The sequence below is a fragment of the Anser cygnoides genome, chromosome 19 (assembly GCF_040182565.1).
Source record: "Anser cygnoides isolate HZ-2024a breed goose chromosome 19, Taihu_goose_T2T_genome, whole genome shotgun sequence".
NCBI lineage: Eukaryota > Metazoa > Chordata > Aves > Anseriformes > Anatidae > Anser > Anser cygnoides.
Genome location: NC_089891.1, coordinates 9500720 through 9520728, shown reverse-complemented (window position 1 = coordinate 9520728; position 20009 = coordinate 9500720). Strand labels below are relative to the sequence as shown.

Sequence of the window (20009 nt, the reverse complement as noted above, 5' to 3'; positions counted from 1 at the left end):
TGAATCATATAGAGAGAAGGATACCCAGCATTTACAAATGATATAAAGGAAGTACAGAAACATATAAGAGCAAGAGAAAATGATCAATTACAATGTACAGAGGAAAAAATGGCTTTCAGTTTCCAGAGGGCAAATTAATGATACCAGGATTTGGCCAATCACAATACATTTGTGTTACTGAATTTTGCATATATACACACAGAATGAACGCTCTGGAGAAGTGTGTCTTCAGGAGGAATAATGCAAAGAATTTTATCTGAAACCATAGAAATTACTTGCTTCCAAGATCCTGTAGATCATGTAAATGAAAATGGTAGAAATTCCATTAACCTGTTGGCTTCAAGATTTAAAGACTTTTCAGGATTCAAAGCAAGTCCATTGTATTAGTTTATTTAATAAAAAACAGTTTGGTAAGGATACCAAAGGTCATGACATCTCTCCTGAAACCTGCCTCATATGAGGGATCTCTGTTACAAATACACCTAAAACTGCATTTTGATTTCTTTATGTAATTCCGTCCTATCTGCTAGCTGAATGAGCCCTCCTGGAAACTTTACAAGCAAGTCTGTCTTGTAACGTTTTTACTGCATTTTGCATTTCTGTCACACATTTTGAAAGGAAGAAGTAATGAGAACTAAAATGAATTTGCACTAATTACATAAAGACTCACTCTATTTGTCTTCAGATAGCAGGAGCCGTCACAAACTCTGTAGGAATATTTATTAGTTTATTACTGCTGAAGAGCCATTGTTCTTACATCCCGCTGTACTGATGGCATTAAATGTTGTCATAAAGTATTAGATTTTATACAAGGTGGTATGGCTTAATGGACTGAAACAAAGAATTTCTAAATGCCTATAAAAGCAAGTCTTACTACAGCTCTAGCTGGGCCTGAGGATTCCATTAACCTCTCTAGATCTGCAGAATACAAAAATTTGTAAAAATGCACTGGCATTCAATTTTAGTTATTTTGCTCAGGCACATAAACTCTAAGATCTTTTCTACTTTCAGAAGTCAAAAGGCAATGAAACATGTATCATGTGGGATAGTAATGAACACATATCATGGCTACTCTAAAAACTTTGACATAAATGTATCACAGGACATGCCACTTAATTTTATGTGCAAATATTTCATCACATGCAGTCCGTGCAAGATTATCTGAGAATATTAATTCTTCCAGTCCTGTAACACAGCCAGCTCCAGCATATTCCATATCTGCATATCATACACTCCCTCAGCACTCCAGATTCCAACAGGGATTAAAAACCCCTGTTCAAAACATGACCTGTCATGGCTATATGTGCTCACATAGTCTACATCCCATTACACTACCTCCCCTAGAGTCCAGAACAAAAAAGATTGACAGAGACAGAGCCATCTCGTGGGTGGCAGGGTTTGTGCTATGCCCAGATTCATGCTACACAGCTGGGTATCTCTGCACTGGTACGCAACACTGAGCCCCCAAAATACACAGAATGGCTTTACACAGCATTAGCTCAGGCCAGGTGGGATTTACTATATCAGGTTTCATACCACGTTAAAACAACCGTACCTCTTCTGGTCTCAGGTTAGTAAGAAAACTAACCCAAACACATTCACAGTTCAACACTGAGCCAACTGGCTGGCTGATTTGAGCTGACCTTCCAGAGAGTCATCTCATGAGTCTCCACCTGAGGTGTGGTTAATTTGCACTCCAGACAAACAACCTGCAGATAACTGAGCAATGATTGCAAAAAACTCTGAATAATATTCAAAAAGCCAAGACCTCCTATTTGGTAGAGAAAATGTTAGTCCTGTAGCGATGAGAACCACAAATACACACAGGGTGAACACAGAAGACTTGCAGGAAAATTCTATCTCAAAGAAATCCCCAGTGTGAGCTTTTCATATGTGAGGTATTTTGCATTCATGACCACTTCAAAATATAATTTCATATTAAAATGACATGACAATTGCATAAGCAGACAAAAATGCCTACCTCTTCTAAGCTGTGGAGCGAAGAAGCAGATACTGCTCGAGATGTGAGTGGATGAAATGGCTCCTGACCAACTGCATGCTGATGATTCTGTATTTGTATAAAAGGGTTTTGCTGGGCCCTATGGGGCAATGGAGGTATACCATAATGAAAGCCCTGCCCCATTAGGTGATTCTGCTGTAGGTTAGCATAAGTCCACGATCCATCAGGTTGCAGGTATTTCAAGGGAGATGGGGTTATATGTTCAGATGGCATTGAGAAAGGGGGATTGTATATTTGGGGTAAATGTTGCTGAAATGCTGGGTTACTGGGTATTTCAATGTCTCTGTTGTTTTCAGTGAAGTTAGGAAAGTGACCACTGTGATTAGAGTTGCAGGAAGGAGAAGGGAGTGCTGGTGGGCTTCTGGGCTGAATTTGTCTGTATTGCAACAGTCTTGACTGAGGGGGTGGCATTTCAGCTAAGTCCCGACTTTCACTTTGATCACGGTGTGACAGTTCTCTGAGCAAATCCTGGAATCTGTATTGACAGAATAAATGTATCAAGAAAAAGAAAAAATGTTTTTCTAAAATCCCACTCTTTTTGCGGTTGAGAAAACTCAAAGCACAAACCACTGGATTTAAATATACTCATCTTTGAGCCTGCTGACCCTAACTTCAAAAGATGCGACTGTGAGCAATCAGAAATTAGGCACAAGAGGATTAACTGGATGAAATACCTACCTGAATCATTTCAAAGTTTTAATAACTCTTGAGATTTCCTTTTCAGTCAGAAGAATCAAGTTTTTGTTATCTCTTAAGAGACAACCAAAGTAAGGGTTTCCTGCTTTATTATAGAAAACACTTCCCACAGTTAAATCAAATTTTAACCCCTTAAAAGCTAAAAACCAGAACAATCAGGGATTCCCCTCACGTGTACAATACATTTCCAAACTTCTTCAAAAGGAAGGGAGTATACAATTCAGCACTTTACGGAGTCAGATAAGAGAGCATTTAGAGGCTTTACCATGGCTATAACAAACCAGATGGAAAATAAAGCATAGTGGGAGATGACAGTAAACAGAGGCAATTTTAAAATCTGGCCTTCACAATATACATGATTAAAGCTGATGGCCACAGGAACTATTTTTCTGTTTATGTTCAACAGCTTTCTTTCTTGGCCCCTAATGCTCCATCTCAAGAATATGCATATTTTACAATCTGCTTTTAAAATAAAAAGCTTTTTAAAAAGGAAGAAAAGTTTGGATTTGACTGGGGAGCAGCATTGTGGGCAGGGGGTTGGTTTTTTCAAGCACAGAAATCTGCCTTTTATGCCTAATTCACTTTGAAGAATTTACTGCTTAATAGGCCTTAACTACACTCAGATACCACCTTTATATGCACAAGGTTGTTACTCTCTTTCCATTACTTATTCCATAAATACAGCACTGAGATACTCCATAAATGTATTTTTTCACTACAGCTTTACTACCCAATAAACAGAATAAAGCATAACACATAGTAAAAGCATAGCTGTAAGTCAGCCTGCCAACTATTTTAACCTTCATAATAACAGCAGCAAAATGCAATACCTTTTAGCGCCTTGTACTTGGATCACAGTGTTACAGATAGGTGCCCACTGCTCAATTTTATACAAGCTCTGATGACTCAGTAAACAAATACCTTGAATATGTTGCCTCTGTTTCATCTTCTGTATTACTGGCAAGTTTCCAGTTTGCCCTAACTTGCTGCTGTTGATGCAATCCAATTGGTTGCTGAGGAAGATGTGGTAGATGAGGATGGTGATGGTGTTGATATGGAATAGTGCCTTGACTGAGATAGGCATTATGTTCATTCCATTGCTGTAACCTGGCTTGTTGCTGCTGCCTTATTGTTTCCAAAGCTACATTTCCATGCATACGATCTATAAAAATAGTTTTAAAAAAAAATTTATCTAATGTCCCTTTTAAAAAAAAATCTTTATGTCAGAAAAAAAAAATACTTTTTATACAGTATATTCCAGGGCCTATTATCTACTAACTGCATTGCAGTGTATAACCTGGTTATTTAAATTATACGGAAAATCATATAAACATGAATTTTTCTAATAAAGTGCTGAATATTCAAACATGCCTTAAGCAGCAAATTATGCTCAATGACATTACTTATGGAAACTAACCCAACAATGACCCAATTCAGAGCAATATGCCTGGAAAGGTAAATACCTCCTTCATTTTCACTTCAATGTAGTTATAACTGAACACTGAATTTAAATAAAGAAAAAGTCACCTACCTAAAGTGTCCCCTAAGGGCATTCCTGATGGATTCTCTTCAATGAAGTTGTTCAAGTGGGTTGGCAGAACAGGGTTGTGCTGTGCAATAGGCCTCAAAGGATTACTGACTTCTTGTAACATAGGTGGGGGGTGTTGTTCTGAAATCACAGCATCTACAGCAGGAGAATGTGGTCGGTGGGGAATTGGGTTATTAAAAAAAGATTGGCTGGGGCCTGCCTGGTAAGCAGGGGAAAGCTGCGAAGGTTGTGGAGGCTGTTGATTCAAATGATTATGCTGCTGAACTACCTGGCTTTGCTGGGGTGGCATTTGGTTTTGTTGTTCAGGCAAATGATTTTGTTGTTGACTTAAAAGGTTCTGCTGCTGTTGCAGAGGATATGGCTGCCTTGGTATCTGTGACAGGTGCTGGAAGTGGCGATTGGGAACTGCATACTGTGAGTGGGGTGGGGTGAGATGTAGATTCAGCTGCCTGGGGTTAAGATTATCTTTGCGATGAAATTTAGCATTAGGGTAAGCAACACTGGAACGTGACTCCGGGCTTCTATTCTGAGAATTTGTGTCTAAGTCAACCTAGAAAAGGAGAACGGAAAATTTACCTACAGAATTTCAGGAATTAATAAATTAATTAATTCATTTAATAAATTAATTAATTCATTTAACATTAAATAAAGTCTATAAAGCTTCTACAAAATGTGTGCCATTCCTCCGCTGCCCCCCATCATAATATACCACAGAACTACTATTTTCTTTAAGAACAAATATATTCTTCACTATATACTGGACATATATTCAAGAGTCAATTCATTTTAAATCCTTAATAGTCACTACATGAATTTGAATTCTTTTCCCCTCTCGAAGGGATGTAAGTAATTCTACTGTCACTATTCTACTTAGCAAATAATAAAATTAGCAAATAAAAAAGAAAAAAAGCACATGAAGAGGTCTAAAAGAGATGGACAGCACCTCATCTCAAAAAACAAACAAAACAAACAAAAAAACAGAACAGTACCTAGAGAAGAAGGGATATTAAAAGAACAGTGCAAACCAACCTGCTTCGATTCTACAGGTTTCTTCTCAGGTGTTCGAATTTTACTGATTTCAGGTCCAGCAGTGGTTTCACTTTTACCTAAAAACATTTAAGAAATTTATTAACTAGTTATAATGGAATAATGATATTTTTTGTTTGTTGTTTTTTTCCAGACACGGGAAAATTTAGAGTAACTAGTACCATAGAAATTTAATACAGTTTACCCTAACAATTCTTTTCCTCTCATCTCTGCACTTTGTTCATTAATCATCAATAAGTAGTTCTTCCACCTTAACTATTGCCGATGTTACTTGAAGTTATCACTGGACTGCAGAACAGAAGCAGAACTACTATATATCCCTTCCTTCCCCCCTGTTCTGATTACTTCCTCCTCTGAATACCACAATATCTGAGGTATTCTATTTGTACTGGCAAAACACAGGCTATTCTCTCGACTCTGTATATCCTTCAATTCTGTTTAAAAGAGAAAAATAAAGAAAAAAATCCTTTTCCACGATACCCTACTTAAGCTACAAACTTACTCAAAATGAAACCAATTTACAATGGAATTCCAACAACTCACCATTTCGACTTTGTTCATGTTGCTCCTTGTCTGGATGCTGAAGCTGCTGCTGTTGTCCTATGCTAACTGGTGAATGATGTCCCAGGCCATAAGGTATAGGAGACCCACGCCCATGTGCCTGTAACAGGTTCATATTATATGCCATAGCTGCTTGATGAGTAATGATTCGAGGGTCAACTGCAAACCTACCCTGATACCCCGTCCATGGTACCTACATAATTAAAAAGAAAAGATGCAACCTGGTAAGGTACAATAAAGGAAGTAATGTAACAGGCACATTGATAATGACATCAGTAAGAACCAGCTTCCCGTGCATCAGATGACCTGGCACACTAGCACACAGCTACAGGTAGTGTTGAAAGGGATAGCAAGAACGTAGGCCTAGCAGCAAGGAGCAAAGAGCAAAGATTTTGGCAGACTATTTTTGGCAAGTGTTCTTGTACTGAAATCCATTCCGGTTTCAGTGGTGCCAAGATTAGGTGTGCAAAGATTGATGGACAAATTATATTTTAATAAATTTTATATCCGTTTCTTAATAAATAGAAGTGGGTGAAGTTATAAAAAATAAAGCCCTTTTTCCTAGTAGTTGAAGAGAGACTAGGCTACATGTTAGGGTGAAAACAGAAGTGAACCCCCCTAGCCTGAGGAATTTCTCATGGTCCTTTTATCACCCAGTTTTGTAAACTTGTAACACAGAATGAGTGGGCATACTATACCTCTGCACCCACAAGACACTTAGTGAAGTTAGCTGAACTACTGGCAGAACCGACTATCCGCATGTTAAGAATGACAGGGCCACTCCAGAGTGTCTATTCTACATGTGATACATGCATTGCAGATTGTCTTCCTATTTATTTGAAGTAAAATCCACCTCCTGAAAGCATGTAAAAGAAGTCAGGAATCTTTACAACATTTTAAATTCACTTCTATAAGGAATGCAAAGGAAGACAGCTCTGGATCAACTTAGTTCGATCTTGCCGTGTAGGGAATTTATTAAAAGAAGGCAAATATATGAATAAGAGGAGAGTGCTAGGAAAGGAATCACCAACACTCAGGCTGACAAAGCATCCTTTACTGATGACAGCAGACAAACTCCTCATGTTTTACACTGGTATGGAAACTGACTTAAACAATGCAAAGAGATCATTTTATCTTCTGTGAACTAAACACATTTTACTTCGGTCCCTACTTATTTTGAAGTGTAAAAACTTCCATGCAATTCTTTTTTTAAAATTTCTATTTGCCATCAAAATATGCACTTTGAACTTTAGCTTTAGGCTGCTGTTGCATCTGTGCAATCTCAAATCATCTCCAATAAATTTCTTTTCAAAAGCAGCTGTCTCATTAGTACCTCAGTTTTCCAACTTAACTATTTAAAAGTCCATCCTCAGGGAAGGTGAGCTCACAATACTTATTCCTAATACATTTCTTCTGGTTGGAAATAAATAAAGATATATTAAGCTTGGAACAATAAAACAAAAATTTCAAGTTATCTTGGCTTGATACTAATATAATGTAAGCAAGCATGACAACAATACAGCTGCTGGCCTTCTCATTCCATTTAATTTTATCCATCAAATATAGATTTCTAGTAAGCTAGGAAAAAGGAAAATTACTTGACCTAGAGAAGAAAATCAATCTATAGCTTCCAGTTGATCCAAAACTTACAAGCTACTAGAACTAGAGTTCCTACAGCAAGTCCCCTGTATGGGGGCCATAACCTGTATTTCAGTAGAGGACTCAAGTAATTTAAAAAAAACACTAATAAGGTGTATGCAAATGCTTAGGAATGGCATTAAGCACATATGCATGGCAGGTTCCATGTCCTTCATACAGACAATGCCCACATTACTCCACAACATCACTTCTGAAGCTTTTGTTCTTTCCTTCCTATTTTCTACCTGGAATGTGACTGTAAAGGTTAGAATTAAATCAGAGTGCTTCTTTAATTCACATGAGCTTTGCTGGGTTAGTTTTATACATAATGCAAAATTCCATATGAAATGTAGCTCAAGAGACCTGATTAGGGATCTTCACTGTGTTCTCAAATGCCATAAAGAAAGGGATTGGAAACGAAACAGGTTCACTATGAAGTTCTGGAAGGGGAAAACATCCCAGCATGCTTATTTTTCTTATCACTACACTTCAGACACCTTGCACTGCAGACATCCAAAGCTGGTGATTTAAACTGCATAAAGCCAATAAAGAAAAACAAGCTCTGTCTGAATCGCCTACGTCTCTACAATGATTAAGAAATGGACTAGGCAATTAATTCACACGCAGGTATCTGAAGTCAGATGAGAGATCCCACTGGTGTCTCTATGCCTAGAGCTGAAAAAATACATTAAATGGCATTAACATGAAATTGCTTTTAGGCTGCCTGGAGTTATTTGTGGAAACAACATTTTTAAGTCCTCCTTTTCTGGCGGTCCTTGGTAGAGTCACTCACAGAAACAGCTAAGGACACATACTTGAAGTGAAGTACTGGAACAGTCAACAAAATATTCAATAGTTTGATTTCTTTTATATACAATAAATGGTGAGGGAATAAAAGAAATGAATTCTTACAGGCAAAGGCACAGACATGACCATGTTTCCTCCATAGACAGCAGGTACATATAGAATACTTGTCCCAGTGTGTGGATCTATCCTTTGAACAGGACTTGGAGATTTCCCCAGGTTGGGGTGAGGTCCCAGAGGAGGAGGGGGAGGAGTATATGCTCGGATAGGATTTCCTATTAGGACAGAAGGATTGGGCTGAACTGAAAAAAAAAAAAAAAAGAAAAAAGAAAAAAGAGAATATGAAGTCTATTACTTTCTTTTTTTCATCCTAATAGCATCTATCTTTATAAAGCATACTGGCAACATTAACAGGATAGGTCTGATATACTGAGAAAAAGCATTAATCATATATCAAACCCTGTAAACAATTTCAGAAATTTGAAGAGGCAGAAAGTATGAGTTGAGATATAGAAAACAGGTCGCTGGTAACTGCATTAAAGAATGTCCCAAACCAATTAAACATGCTGACAGTAAGAGAAGCTGTTAAACACTGCATCAAACTATCATCCTCCTTTCTCTAGCAGGGAAGACAAGATTTAGATTAATGCTGTTTTAAATTAATAACAAAATTCTTAAGCTGTTGCATGCTATCTTGCAAAAAAGCGTGCTCAGTAATATATTGTACTGTCATATATCCAGATAAGTTCAAAATATATCGTATAACACCGCATGCAATAGAATGTCCTAACTCTTACAATGCAAATACGCCGGTACAGCATTTTACATCAGGTATGTCAAAAAGCTATTTTTTAAACAGTCCAATGTCTATACTGTGATAAAGCTATAAAGTCAGCGCACACAATACCTGTGAAGGAACAGCCTTGGAAATACCTAATGTTCACTTAACGGTCTTATAGTCTGTTTCCCAAGAGCACACAAGAGGTAAATGGCTTTCAAATAGAGTAGACCAGATACTCTATTCATGTCAAATTACTATAAACTTGACTGAAGCCAAATCAGTGTGAGCTCAGAGGAGTTCCTTCAGTAGCAGCAGATACTTACCAATTCCATCAGGTGGGAAATGGTCGTTCTGGTTATGAAGATGGACCTTGCCCTTTAAAGGGGAAAAATAATAATAGTAATGCTTTGCAGACTTTGCATAAATGCTTTGCAGACTTTGCATAAAACAAAGCTTTGTTTATTATTTCAAGTGAATTTCATAACTGAATCAAATACAAGATAGTTTTAAAGAAATTAGCTGAACATTTTATTCTTATACATTCAATTGTACAGTTCCATCATCTGACTATGAATTCTCAAACTTGAATACTAAATGCCAATAATTCAATTAACCAGTGAGTCATTACCAGTGCCTCTGGGGATGCTCGCTCCCAAGGCCTGTCTTCAGATGCAAGGAGAGTTACCATGAGCTTCTTTGGGTTTTCTTTCTCACTATTTTATCTCCTGCTGTTTCACTTCTTTCAGGAACAGCACCCAGTGCTAACATAACCCTCAGCAATCCTGTCCAGTGGCAGCTCTCAATGCAAATGTCTATTTTCTTCTCCAGGTTCCAGCTCAAGAACCTTGGACACTTGGAACTAGGCAGCTGCCACCAGTTTCATGCAGTTGCTCACCCAAGCTCCTTAGAAAACACCTCCCTACACTTTATCTTCAGAAGTAGATTCATCTTTTCCCCTTAGTTATTGCACCCCAAAATTGCAATATAGAACCAGAGCACTCCAGAGAATTAATCTGTTTTCCCCTGGTGAATTATACATTAGAAAATGAGGTTAACCGAACCGAGTTACCCCTCCTGAGTTCATGAGTTTACAGCATCAACTAAGTAGTTAATATTCATAAACTGTGAGCACATAGTCTAATGTCAGTATGTTCTTAAATATTTTGCAGAAGAGGAATATCTTACTTAATTTGGGCCTAAATAATTTCACAAATTTAAAATAAATGTAAAAACCCTTTGATGCTGCAGAACTTTTCTTGCCCAGGAGATAATTTTAGGCAGTTTTCCAGCAGTCTGAGCAAATTAGTCAGGATACCAAGACAGGTTGCTTGACAATGTTGATTCATGCATAAACTAGATTAAAGAACTGGTCTCTGAATCCCCCCTCTCCCTCCCTTGTATAAGTGAATTATTGAAAAATAAATTAATAATTACTTTTCATTACATTACAGTACTTAAATCTGAATCTTGTTCTCTTTACTGAATAGGCAAATTGAAACAAAACTTGGAGAAGCTACATTCCTTAACAATCACTCATGATTAATACAAAGCATTTCTCTATCTGTTATGTTGTCAGTTAGCATCAAGCTAGATGCACAGAAGCATACCAAATCTCTGTTCTACCTACCATACTTGTAATTTATAGGTGCTTTATATATTTTTAAAAGCAAAACAGTGAATAACAAATTCAAAAGAATTGCTGTCCTGTTAAACAGGAGCCTCAGCATGCAACCGTATCAGATTTTCAAATGCAAATGAACTGGGACCATTTTTGTGTTGCGGAAGGGAGGTGCTGGCTTTGTCTTTTCCCCTTTTTTCTTTTAATAGTTCTGATGCCTTAATGACTTTATGATAATTAGTTAAAAACTTAACTGTTATCCTTAACTGTTAAATGCACCTGGAAGTAAATCACACTGAGGTTTAGGTACCTAACTCCAGGCAGTTAACAGCCTTGCCACTCCCAAGGATCCCCCCTTAGTCAACAGACAGGAGACGGGAGTATTCTCCAAAGACTTAACCAGACCTGTGGTCCTCACTGACGATGCATCCCGATTAAGTGTCCAAATCCAGGCCGAAAAGCTGGAACATAGGCAGTGAGCGGGAGCAGGCTGAGCTGTGAAATTCAGAGCCTCATTTTCTGTATGCTGACTACCCTGCAGGAAGCTCCAAGTTCTGAAAACTTGGTTTCCACATCATCACCTTTTATTAAAGGCTGTGCCTGTCCAATTCTGCTGTTCTTTCTGCACTTCCACCATCCCTGGCCAAGCCACACAAACGTGGCCAAAGGCAGATGCTGTCCCAGGCGCTGGGGCTGTGCAGCACACCGCCCAGAGCTGCCAGCTCCATTCTAGCTGCCTGGCTCTCAGTGACAGGACTGAAACTTGTTTTCTTCTTTAAACAGAAGTTTTTAATAACCTTAAATAAATCTTTTTATTTTTAAATCCTTAAAAAATAAAACGAGCAGTTCTGCTGAATATGAATGTGCCATTTTTACAAAACTACATTTCACTGCCTGTATAAAACAAGATCTGAACTGCACAAATGTCCATAAACTCAGCACAAAACAGTGTCTGATACACTGTTCTCATTTTTCAGTATAAAATACTAGGATTTTTCAGCACTAGGATTTTAGCCTTTTAACTTTTTATATTAAATACTGTACTTGGGAGGCCCAAAGCAAGCTAAGCTACCCATCTGCTTTTAAAACTTCAGCAAAGGGAAATGTTTCACTTATCACAGCCACTTTCTGTATACATTTGAGTATTACCTGCAGACTTTGTCTGCTTCTGCACATGCTAGCTGTCAGTTGTATTTAGAAGGAAGAGATTTCATTATAGTTACACAGATGGTTAAAACACTTCAGTTAAAACTGAAAATACAGTGCTGGCAGTTTCAAAGTGTGCCTTCTGATTTCTATTGCATATGTGTATAGTTTACTAACAAACTGGAAGAAAAAAAACCAGTCTATTCTCAGGACTCCCACTTTTTTTTTCCTTTTTAAATGTAATTATATCTGCATTTTCAAATACATTTTTATTCCATAAATTAGAAGTATCAATACAGTGATATTTTAAAAAAGCCTTCAAGAGAAGTGAGACAGTAACAACGACTGTTTATAGACAATTTTTTAATTTATGGTTTTCTGTAAGTGTAGTGTTTTGACACATTGCTAGATGCTTTAGAAATCTGGTGTTTGTTTCTGAGAGTAATGCATCTGGATGAAGAAATCAAATGTTATCACTTACAAAATCTCTTTTTGGACAGACCGCCAAAGGGAAGGCTTCCTATTTTGTATTGTTAATGTTGGGGGGGGTTGTTTGTTTGGTCTGGTTGTTTACTTTTTAAGTGGTAAAAATGTCATTTCAGTTATATAGCCTGCAACAAAAATGCAAAGCTATGGAAAATATTTACATTTCTTCTTTCATGTGCAACAGAATTCATCACAGAAGTTGACAACCTGCATTTTACCTGCATCTCTAAACGCAATTTAATTAATTATAACTCAAACAATTTTGAAATAAACTACAAAGAACTATTTAAAAGAATTAATTACTAAGATACCATAAAACAGCTCTAAAAATTCAGTGTTATTCTTTATCGTCTTAAGGAAGCAAGGACTCTTATTTTCATCACTTCCTCACCTACTTTTATGAAAAGAGATGAGAAAATTATCACTGAGCGGTAACTGCACTTATCTGTCCTCGTGACGCTGGTAAGATCTGGCCTTCTGAAGGACATTGTCAGTGAGATAATCTAGGCATTATACTGTATTACTACATATTTCTAATGAAATCAAACAGTTATCTTACATAAGCCCATGAATTTTATATGTGATTTTTAGATCAAATCTTTTGCAGTTCTTATTTTGTTGTTTCCTTCTACTCCCTGCCACTGTTTACACCAACCTGCTGTTTCCTGGGGGTACCATCAACAGAAGCTACTTGGGATAGGGATTGTTGCTGGTTCTGAGGTTTCATTTGGCTTCTCTAACCACTGAGGCTAAGACTGATGACTGAAGTTCATCAGAGTCTTTGAAACACAGTCAATGAATATGCCGAAGCGACGCAAGGCACATATATTAGTAAGGGAACAAGGCTTTACCAACTCAAGTTATTGCCAAATAAAGTCAAGAGCCCTCACTTGAAAATGCTGAGCATCCCTGCAGAATTTGCATTTATATCTGATTGCATTGATGCCATTTTAAAATAACAGCTTGCCCCATAAACCTTTCACATCATTTCCCAATATGCATTTCTACATTCACTTCCACTTCCTGACAAAGTTCGTTATCGCTGAAACTTTACCTTTGGTGGCGACTGCTGCTGCTTGGTGGTATTTGCTGAATGTTGGTGTCGAAGAGCTCGAGGAATAAACTCAGGAGCCAGTGGGTTCAACACATAGGTTTTCTTTAACTCCAAAGCTTCCAACTGAGCTTTGATCTGTTCAAATGTGATACCGTGGAGACTTTCATTCTCATGACATAGGGCAATAAACCTTTCCCAAAATTTCCTATGGAAACAATTTTTAGAAACAATAAAAAAGGAGTAAGACTCAATGGCTGCCATTAAAATTAAAATGGATTGTATATAACCAAGTCAATTTTTATCTTTCCTGTATGCTCCTTGTACACACCAAGCCACCAATCCTGCAACTTGATCCATTCATCTGAACCCCAGAGCATAATGCAAAGCTCCCTAGACACTTAATGGACATACGGGTCTGTCTGCGCAGATCAGATTGCAGCACTGGATCTATACCACATTTAATATTAACATCAGGGACAGATCTTAACTTGGAATTTCTCCCTGAAAGACTAAACATTAGTAAATGCAATGCTGCAAATTCTGGAAAGCATCTGATTTACAGAATTTATTAAACCTCAAGGAGTCACTGGCATGGTAAAGGTTTCCAGAAGATTCTATGAATGTAGGCAGATCATTCAGTTCCAGTGTCACAAATACCAAGTTGCTACATACCCTCCTCAAAACTACTCTTGTGAAGCTCTTCAGACTCGCATAAAGATTAATGTGTCCAAAGTATCTAGAGGGCCTTTGAGGTCCTCTTGTGGAAGACAAATAAAACCATGTTTTTTATTGCATGTCAGATCTTTCTGTAACGTATGGAAGAAATTTGGAGCCAGATGACACATGAGTTTCTCTGTGGTAATTCTATACCCAACTTTTTTCAGGGGGTGAAGGGCTTATTTAAATCATGTAATAAAAAAAGAATCCTACCTCTCTTCTGCTTTCTCATGACATGTCTTTTTATTGTTTATAAATTCCTTTCATTTTTAACATCTGTATGGGGATCTACACACAAAGTTTAGACTTGCATTGCGCCCCCCCAGGAACTTTTTGGGAGAAGTTACTTAAAAGATATTTAAATGAGGTCGGAAGATATGACTTAAAAGAAAAAAATGATGGAAGTATTCTCTTGGAAAAAAAATAAATCAAGAGTAATGAAAGAGTTTTAAAAAAGGACTAAAAAGACAATGATCTAAGAGGTGCGTTGCATTTGACTAACTCCCCTCCTTAATGTCCCAACACAGATTAAAATTAAAGGACTGAGGAAAAACAACAATAGTAGATAAATATTTACAATATGTATAATTATATTTAATTGCTCTATTATATAATGATTGTAAATAATTGCTAACAACCCAATACTGTTTTGTACATTATGAGATGTCAAATAAAAGAGCATGTAATGTATTTCAATTACACACACAATTTCTACAGAAACTAAGATAGTAACAACAGCGTTTGTCCCAGGATATCTTCACAGAGCCATACAGAGAACGGGAAGGCTCATTTTTATAGGTACCACATCATCCTACCTAGATGAAGGGGGTTATGTTGTTTGTTTTAGTTTGATCTCGGTTTGGTTTAAGTTAAATATTTTGTTCCTCATTGTAGTTCATCCTTTAATAATAAGGTCTGGCCAATAAGCAAGCTTACTTCAATGTTGTCTCCCTGAACCTATAAAATGAGAGACTGCTGCATACTAATTATAATAGCTGTGTCATGCTTTGCTGAGTAGCTGCCTTTTGTGGAAAAGGATAGATGCCTTTCTTGAAAGAATATTCTAATTTAGGTGCAAGATGGCTCCTTTTCTTAATTTCACTTTAAGGCAAATATATCTTGCAACATTTTGAGCGAAGATTAAAAACCAAAATGAAATAATTCACTGGGATGCTTTAATGATGGAACTCCCTCTGATTAATCAATTCAGTCACCAAACCCACTGCCAAGTACCACAAATCCACTGAGACCCATACATTTTTGCTTAAAATGCTCCAAGCAGTCTCTCTACACATGGAACACTTGTACTGGGGTGTAAGAACAGAGAATAAAATACTGCTGTCTCCGTCTTCCAGTGTGCTCTTGAGTTTAAAGGGAGTGTCTGCCAAAACAGCCCTGTCTTGTCTGATTGTAACACACAGAAATGTAATGATTACCCTGGGCATACTTCACAAAGCTCTCTACAACTATCCTTACAGAGTCTTGACTCATTTTGACAGGTATTAGAATATTTATAAAATTCAAGTACTCTCTAAACTTTTTTGAGGTCTGTTTTTCCTAACGAAATGTCACTTCTTTCAGACTTCTATACTCCCGTTGTACGAAAAAAGAACCATCTTTCCCGCAGTGTGCCTGAGCCCCTCCAGCACTATTTTCAAAGACTGAATGTTCAATTATTCATTGATACAAGACAATGGTGTATTGAAAGCAAAGCTTGAGATACATCCTAATAAAGCTCCAGTCCTTCTTGTTTCTTAATTATCTTTTTTGTTCTATAATTCTGAACAGCGTATACATATATAAACAGCTGCTGGTCTTAGAATGGCAAACACAATCCCTAACTGCCAACACTGTCACTTAGGTAACAGGTAACCTGTTATACTCGTATGTTCCATTTTACTATTCTTGTATTTTAACAGGCTTTTGCACAGAGATATTTTGAAAGGGTCATATGCAGAGAAACTGCCGAGCTCCTGTATTTGAAAGCTGGGTTCCTTTTCGCTATCTAACTTAAACCTCAGCAGCCAGACCTGTGTGAAAATCCAAGAGATCATCATCTCCCCTGGGATTTAGAAAGTTTAAAGGAAATTCCTATTCCCCCACAAAAGCTGTACTTAGGTAGTTACAGAACCAATACCGGTCCTAGGTGTTAACTATGGATTAACTAGCCACCTGACTTAGGTAACATTGTGCATTTTGACTGTGGGAAAAGGAAGTAAAATTTATCAACTAAGGGCAATTTAGGAAGAAGTAATAACAGCAATCTCAGTCAGCACATCACAGCAACCTCCAGAGAGGAATCATGCATCTCTGCAGTGCAGGTCAGTGAACTGGAGCCTGCACCAAGCAGACTAACAGACACTTGTCATTTGTGGGTTAAGTGCTCAGGAACACAGAGATCTTCCTGATCAGTTAAACTACATCACGTCTGAAAGGGAAAACCAAAATAAAACTACAACTGTTACTTTTCAGTTACTTTTCACATGCCCCCAGCAGATAAGTAGTTAAATTCAGGTTATATTTCTTAAATGCAGTAAACAAAGGTTTAGGTTTCACTTGGGCTTTTCAGTTCTAATCTTTGAAAACCACATCCATGTTCAATACAGTAGAAGAATACTGCTCAATAAAATAGAATACAATGTATATGTAACAACTGACTAATACATATTTTTAGTTTTATTATACTAATGCAGTCAGTGCACTGCTTCCTTTCTTCCAGAAAAAAGCCTCAGGGCTTATCTCTGATCATCTTAGCATATCAGGTCTTCCACTGAAAAAGAAACGTTTGAAGAACAAGAACTTGGTATCCTTAACATCGCTGCTTACATCTCTTAGCATTTTGCACATTTCTTCATTTAGGTCTATAAAAAGTAAATTCACTCAAATCTTGTTCAGTTTTTTCCTAGTGTCACAAAGACACATAAAAACACAAACACTTTTTCTCATTCTTCTACCTTCATGACTGTCATAATGTTCAACTTAAAAATCCTAAATTACATCAGAACTTTTTTGAACTTGAAATTATATTACTTTTATTTGTTACAAGTATACTGAAAAAAAAAATTAAAAGTGAAGCATCTTCAATTGTTAATGCCAAGTACAGATTAGAACTGTAAATACATAAAAGACAATGACCAGCTGGTAGACCACTCTTTCTCCATAGGTTGTTACCCATGATAATACTGATCCTGGATGAGAAGGTAAAAACAGAACAAAGTAAGTAGAAGACAGATTTGTCCACCCTTAGAAGATATTAAAATGCTCTGCCTCTCATCTGTAGCCATCTTCTTCACTAGCGTTGTTTAAAAAAGAAAAAAAAAAATCTCTTCCCTTGCCTCTAGATGTACTAATCAGAGCAGCCCTTGCACAGCTGTATACTTCAGCTCCAGAAGATACTTGGTAGATGGCATCTCAGGAGTTACTGCAGCACAGGCTGACACTGCTCACTCTACACGAGGTTACAGTTGCCTGCTCAGTCTGAGCTTAAGCTTCAGCAGCGTACTTTGGACAAGCTGAAATCATGCTGCAGGCTCAATCAAGCCTTTGCAAGAGGTGGGTATACAATTAATGCTTTGCCATCTTTGTGGCATCTCTGTGGATATAAATGTGGGGAACTTCAAATTTATTATATGGTTATTTTAAGGATTTAAATATATCACGTCTTATATGGCAGCTAAAAGAACATCCATTGTTTTTTAAATCCATCAGTCATACAAATATTTTCTAGCATTCGTAGTTCTGATTAAGTAAAGAACATTTATAAAGTACCTGCATCTCCCGATAGAACATAAAGCAATAGGATCTCCCACCACAGCTACCAAGGATTGTGCTCTTGTAATGGCAGTGTTGAGAAGTTTGTAATTAGACAGAAAACCATAATCCAAGTCTTCTGTTGAATCCTCCAGTAACTGCTCTTTCCTTTTAATTGGTGTTTGCTTATGTTTGCACGTATGCCGCGTTCGTACTGTGCTGAGAAACAACACTCTAAACTGTTTTCCTAAAATGAAACAAAAAATAAGTGTCTGAGATAATTTTAGCTATTTCTGTTAGTAACACAATCAGACCACTGCACTTGCCAGCCAGATTTCACACCTATATATTCTGAAGAATTGATAGCTACCCTTCACATGAAGAGCTTTATGCAAGAATAAGATTTAAATTTTTTAAAAGATGCACTATAAATAGCATTTTCTATTACAAGAATATTTCCTCTATAAAAAAATTATTTTTCATCTCGATACTAATCACTCCAGAACTTTCTGAAATTCTAATCATCTTTACAGTGTTTCCATTCAGCCAACAACAAATCTTGCATTAATTTATTCTATCTTAAAGGAAAAAATTGCTCTGGACATATCTTGTTTCATATTGAGCAATTCTCTCAAATATATGGCTTATATATGACGTATGTAACTATCATGAAAAAAAAAACCAGATCACACCACTCACCGTCACTCAGTTACTTATCTTCCTTTGTTTATTACTGACTAAAAGTGCAACCTAGCAACAGGCTATGCCTACACAAAATTCTTATGTTATCAAAGTGATCCCAGGGACAAACCCCTAAGTTTGTGGACCCCTTTTTACATTCTATTCTATAAACAGAAAATCAGTAAAACATTGAGGGTAAAGTCTTGCTACATTTTAATCTGGAACTCTGTTCTCCTCCTTACAAGGAAAATACATCAGTTTTCACAGTTTTCAATAAATCAATTTATTCTTAAAATACTCTTGAACTTATTTTTGAGTATATATATATCCATGACTTTATTATTTTGCTATTCTATGTTGGAATAACAGCTAATCAGCAAACTTGCCAGTTTCATTCTGACTCATGACTCTCTTCATTCTGACTCAAATCAGTTTCATGGGCTGTATCACAGGTCTCCCTTTGTTCAGATCCCTTTAAGATTTTAGTACATCTTATTTAACTTTAACAGTCAGATTTTAAACTTCCTTAGCATATCTTTGAGACATATAAGTATTACTTACCCTGAACGTTTAGCACTCTCTCTACACTGACATCAGACAGCCTTTTTTTCCGAAGTTCAGCACGAATTCTGAACACTTGATCAGCATAAGGTGTTACGACACCTATACTGCCATCATCCAATTTGCCCCAGGCAACAGGCCATTTTCTTCTTAATTCCTCAACACGCTCTACTACTTCAAACACCTTAAAAGAAAGTCAGAATCCTTAAAAGAATGCTTGAATGAAGATCATTCTTTGATATGGAAAGAGAATTTGAATTTTAAAGCCCTAAGACATTTAAATCACACAGCATCACACAGCCTTACTGAACAAGCAATAATACTATTGTGTTCTATACTGATACTTTAAAATGTTATGTATTAAAACAATGCATTTAAAGTATTTACTATGCACTACCTTTTTTAACCTTGAACTAAAATTTTGCCCACAAAAATGTCAGCTTTAAAGTACAAACTGGGAAATGATATTAATAACCTTAATTTTCATACTTATGATCTTACTAAAATGTCAAGTGCTGTAGAACCTTTCTGAACATATTTACCTAATTTCTATAAGTAAATATACTGTCTAGATGGGGATTATTTAATTTTTACTCTGGATTTTACGTATGTCATATTTCAGTTTGAAAATTCAAGAAAAAAGACCATGTATAACCGGGGCACATTCACTTCCCATTCCAAAGGATACAATCAGGAGTTTCAGATTATTCATCAACTGCTACTTCATCTCAATGAGACAGAATTAAGTGTGCTACCTGAAAAGACTAACGAACAATAAAATTTGAAAAAACGCCTCCTATGAGGAGACAGGCTCAAAGTAACCTCCTGCCAAAATGTGCCAGGCATAGTGACTTCTGTTTGGTTGGTTGGTTTAACTTTGGAAGATTTTTTTTTTTAATT

At 36.9% G+C, this 20009-nt stretch overlaps 1 protein-coding gene across 4 annotated transcripts in view; it reads right to left on the bottom strand.

The window, feature by feature from the left end:
- Positions 1-20009, bottom strand: part of HELZ (helicase with zinc finger) — an 83664-nt gene that overhangs the window by 4361 nt on the left and 59294 nt on the right. For 3 of the 4 annotated variants that reach the window (XM_048064579.2, XM_048064581.2, XM_048064584.2), the window contains exons 20-29: positions 19110-19293; positions 17886-18114; positions 13401-13605; positions 9420-9471; positions 8424-8617; positions 5856-6066; positions 5295-5371; positions 4248-4815; positions 3638-3878; positions 1982-2495 (exon numbers count right to left, since the gene is read on the bottom strand). In XM_048064579.2, coding sequence (XP_047920536.2) covers positions 1982-2495; positions 3638-3878; positions 4248-4815; positions 5295-5371; positions 5856-6066; positions 8424-8617; positions 9420-9471; positions 13401-13605; positions 17886-18114; positions 19110-19293 — 2475 coding nt within the window. The remainder of the gene's footprint in view (positions 1-1981; positions 2496-3637; positions 3879-4247; positions 4816-5294; positions 5372-5855; positions 6067-8423; positions 8618-9419; positions 9472-13400; positions 13606-17885; positions 18115-19109; positions 19294-20009) is intronic. The other variant, XM_048064582.2, reaches the window with a different exon arrangement.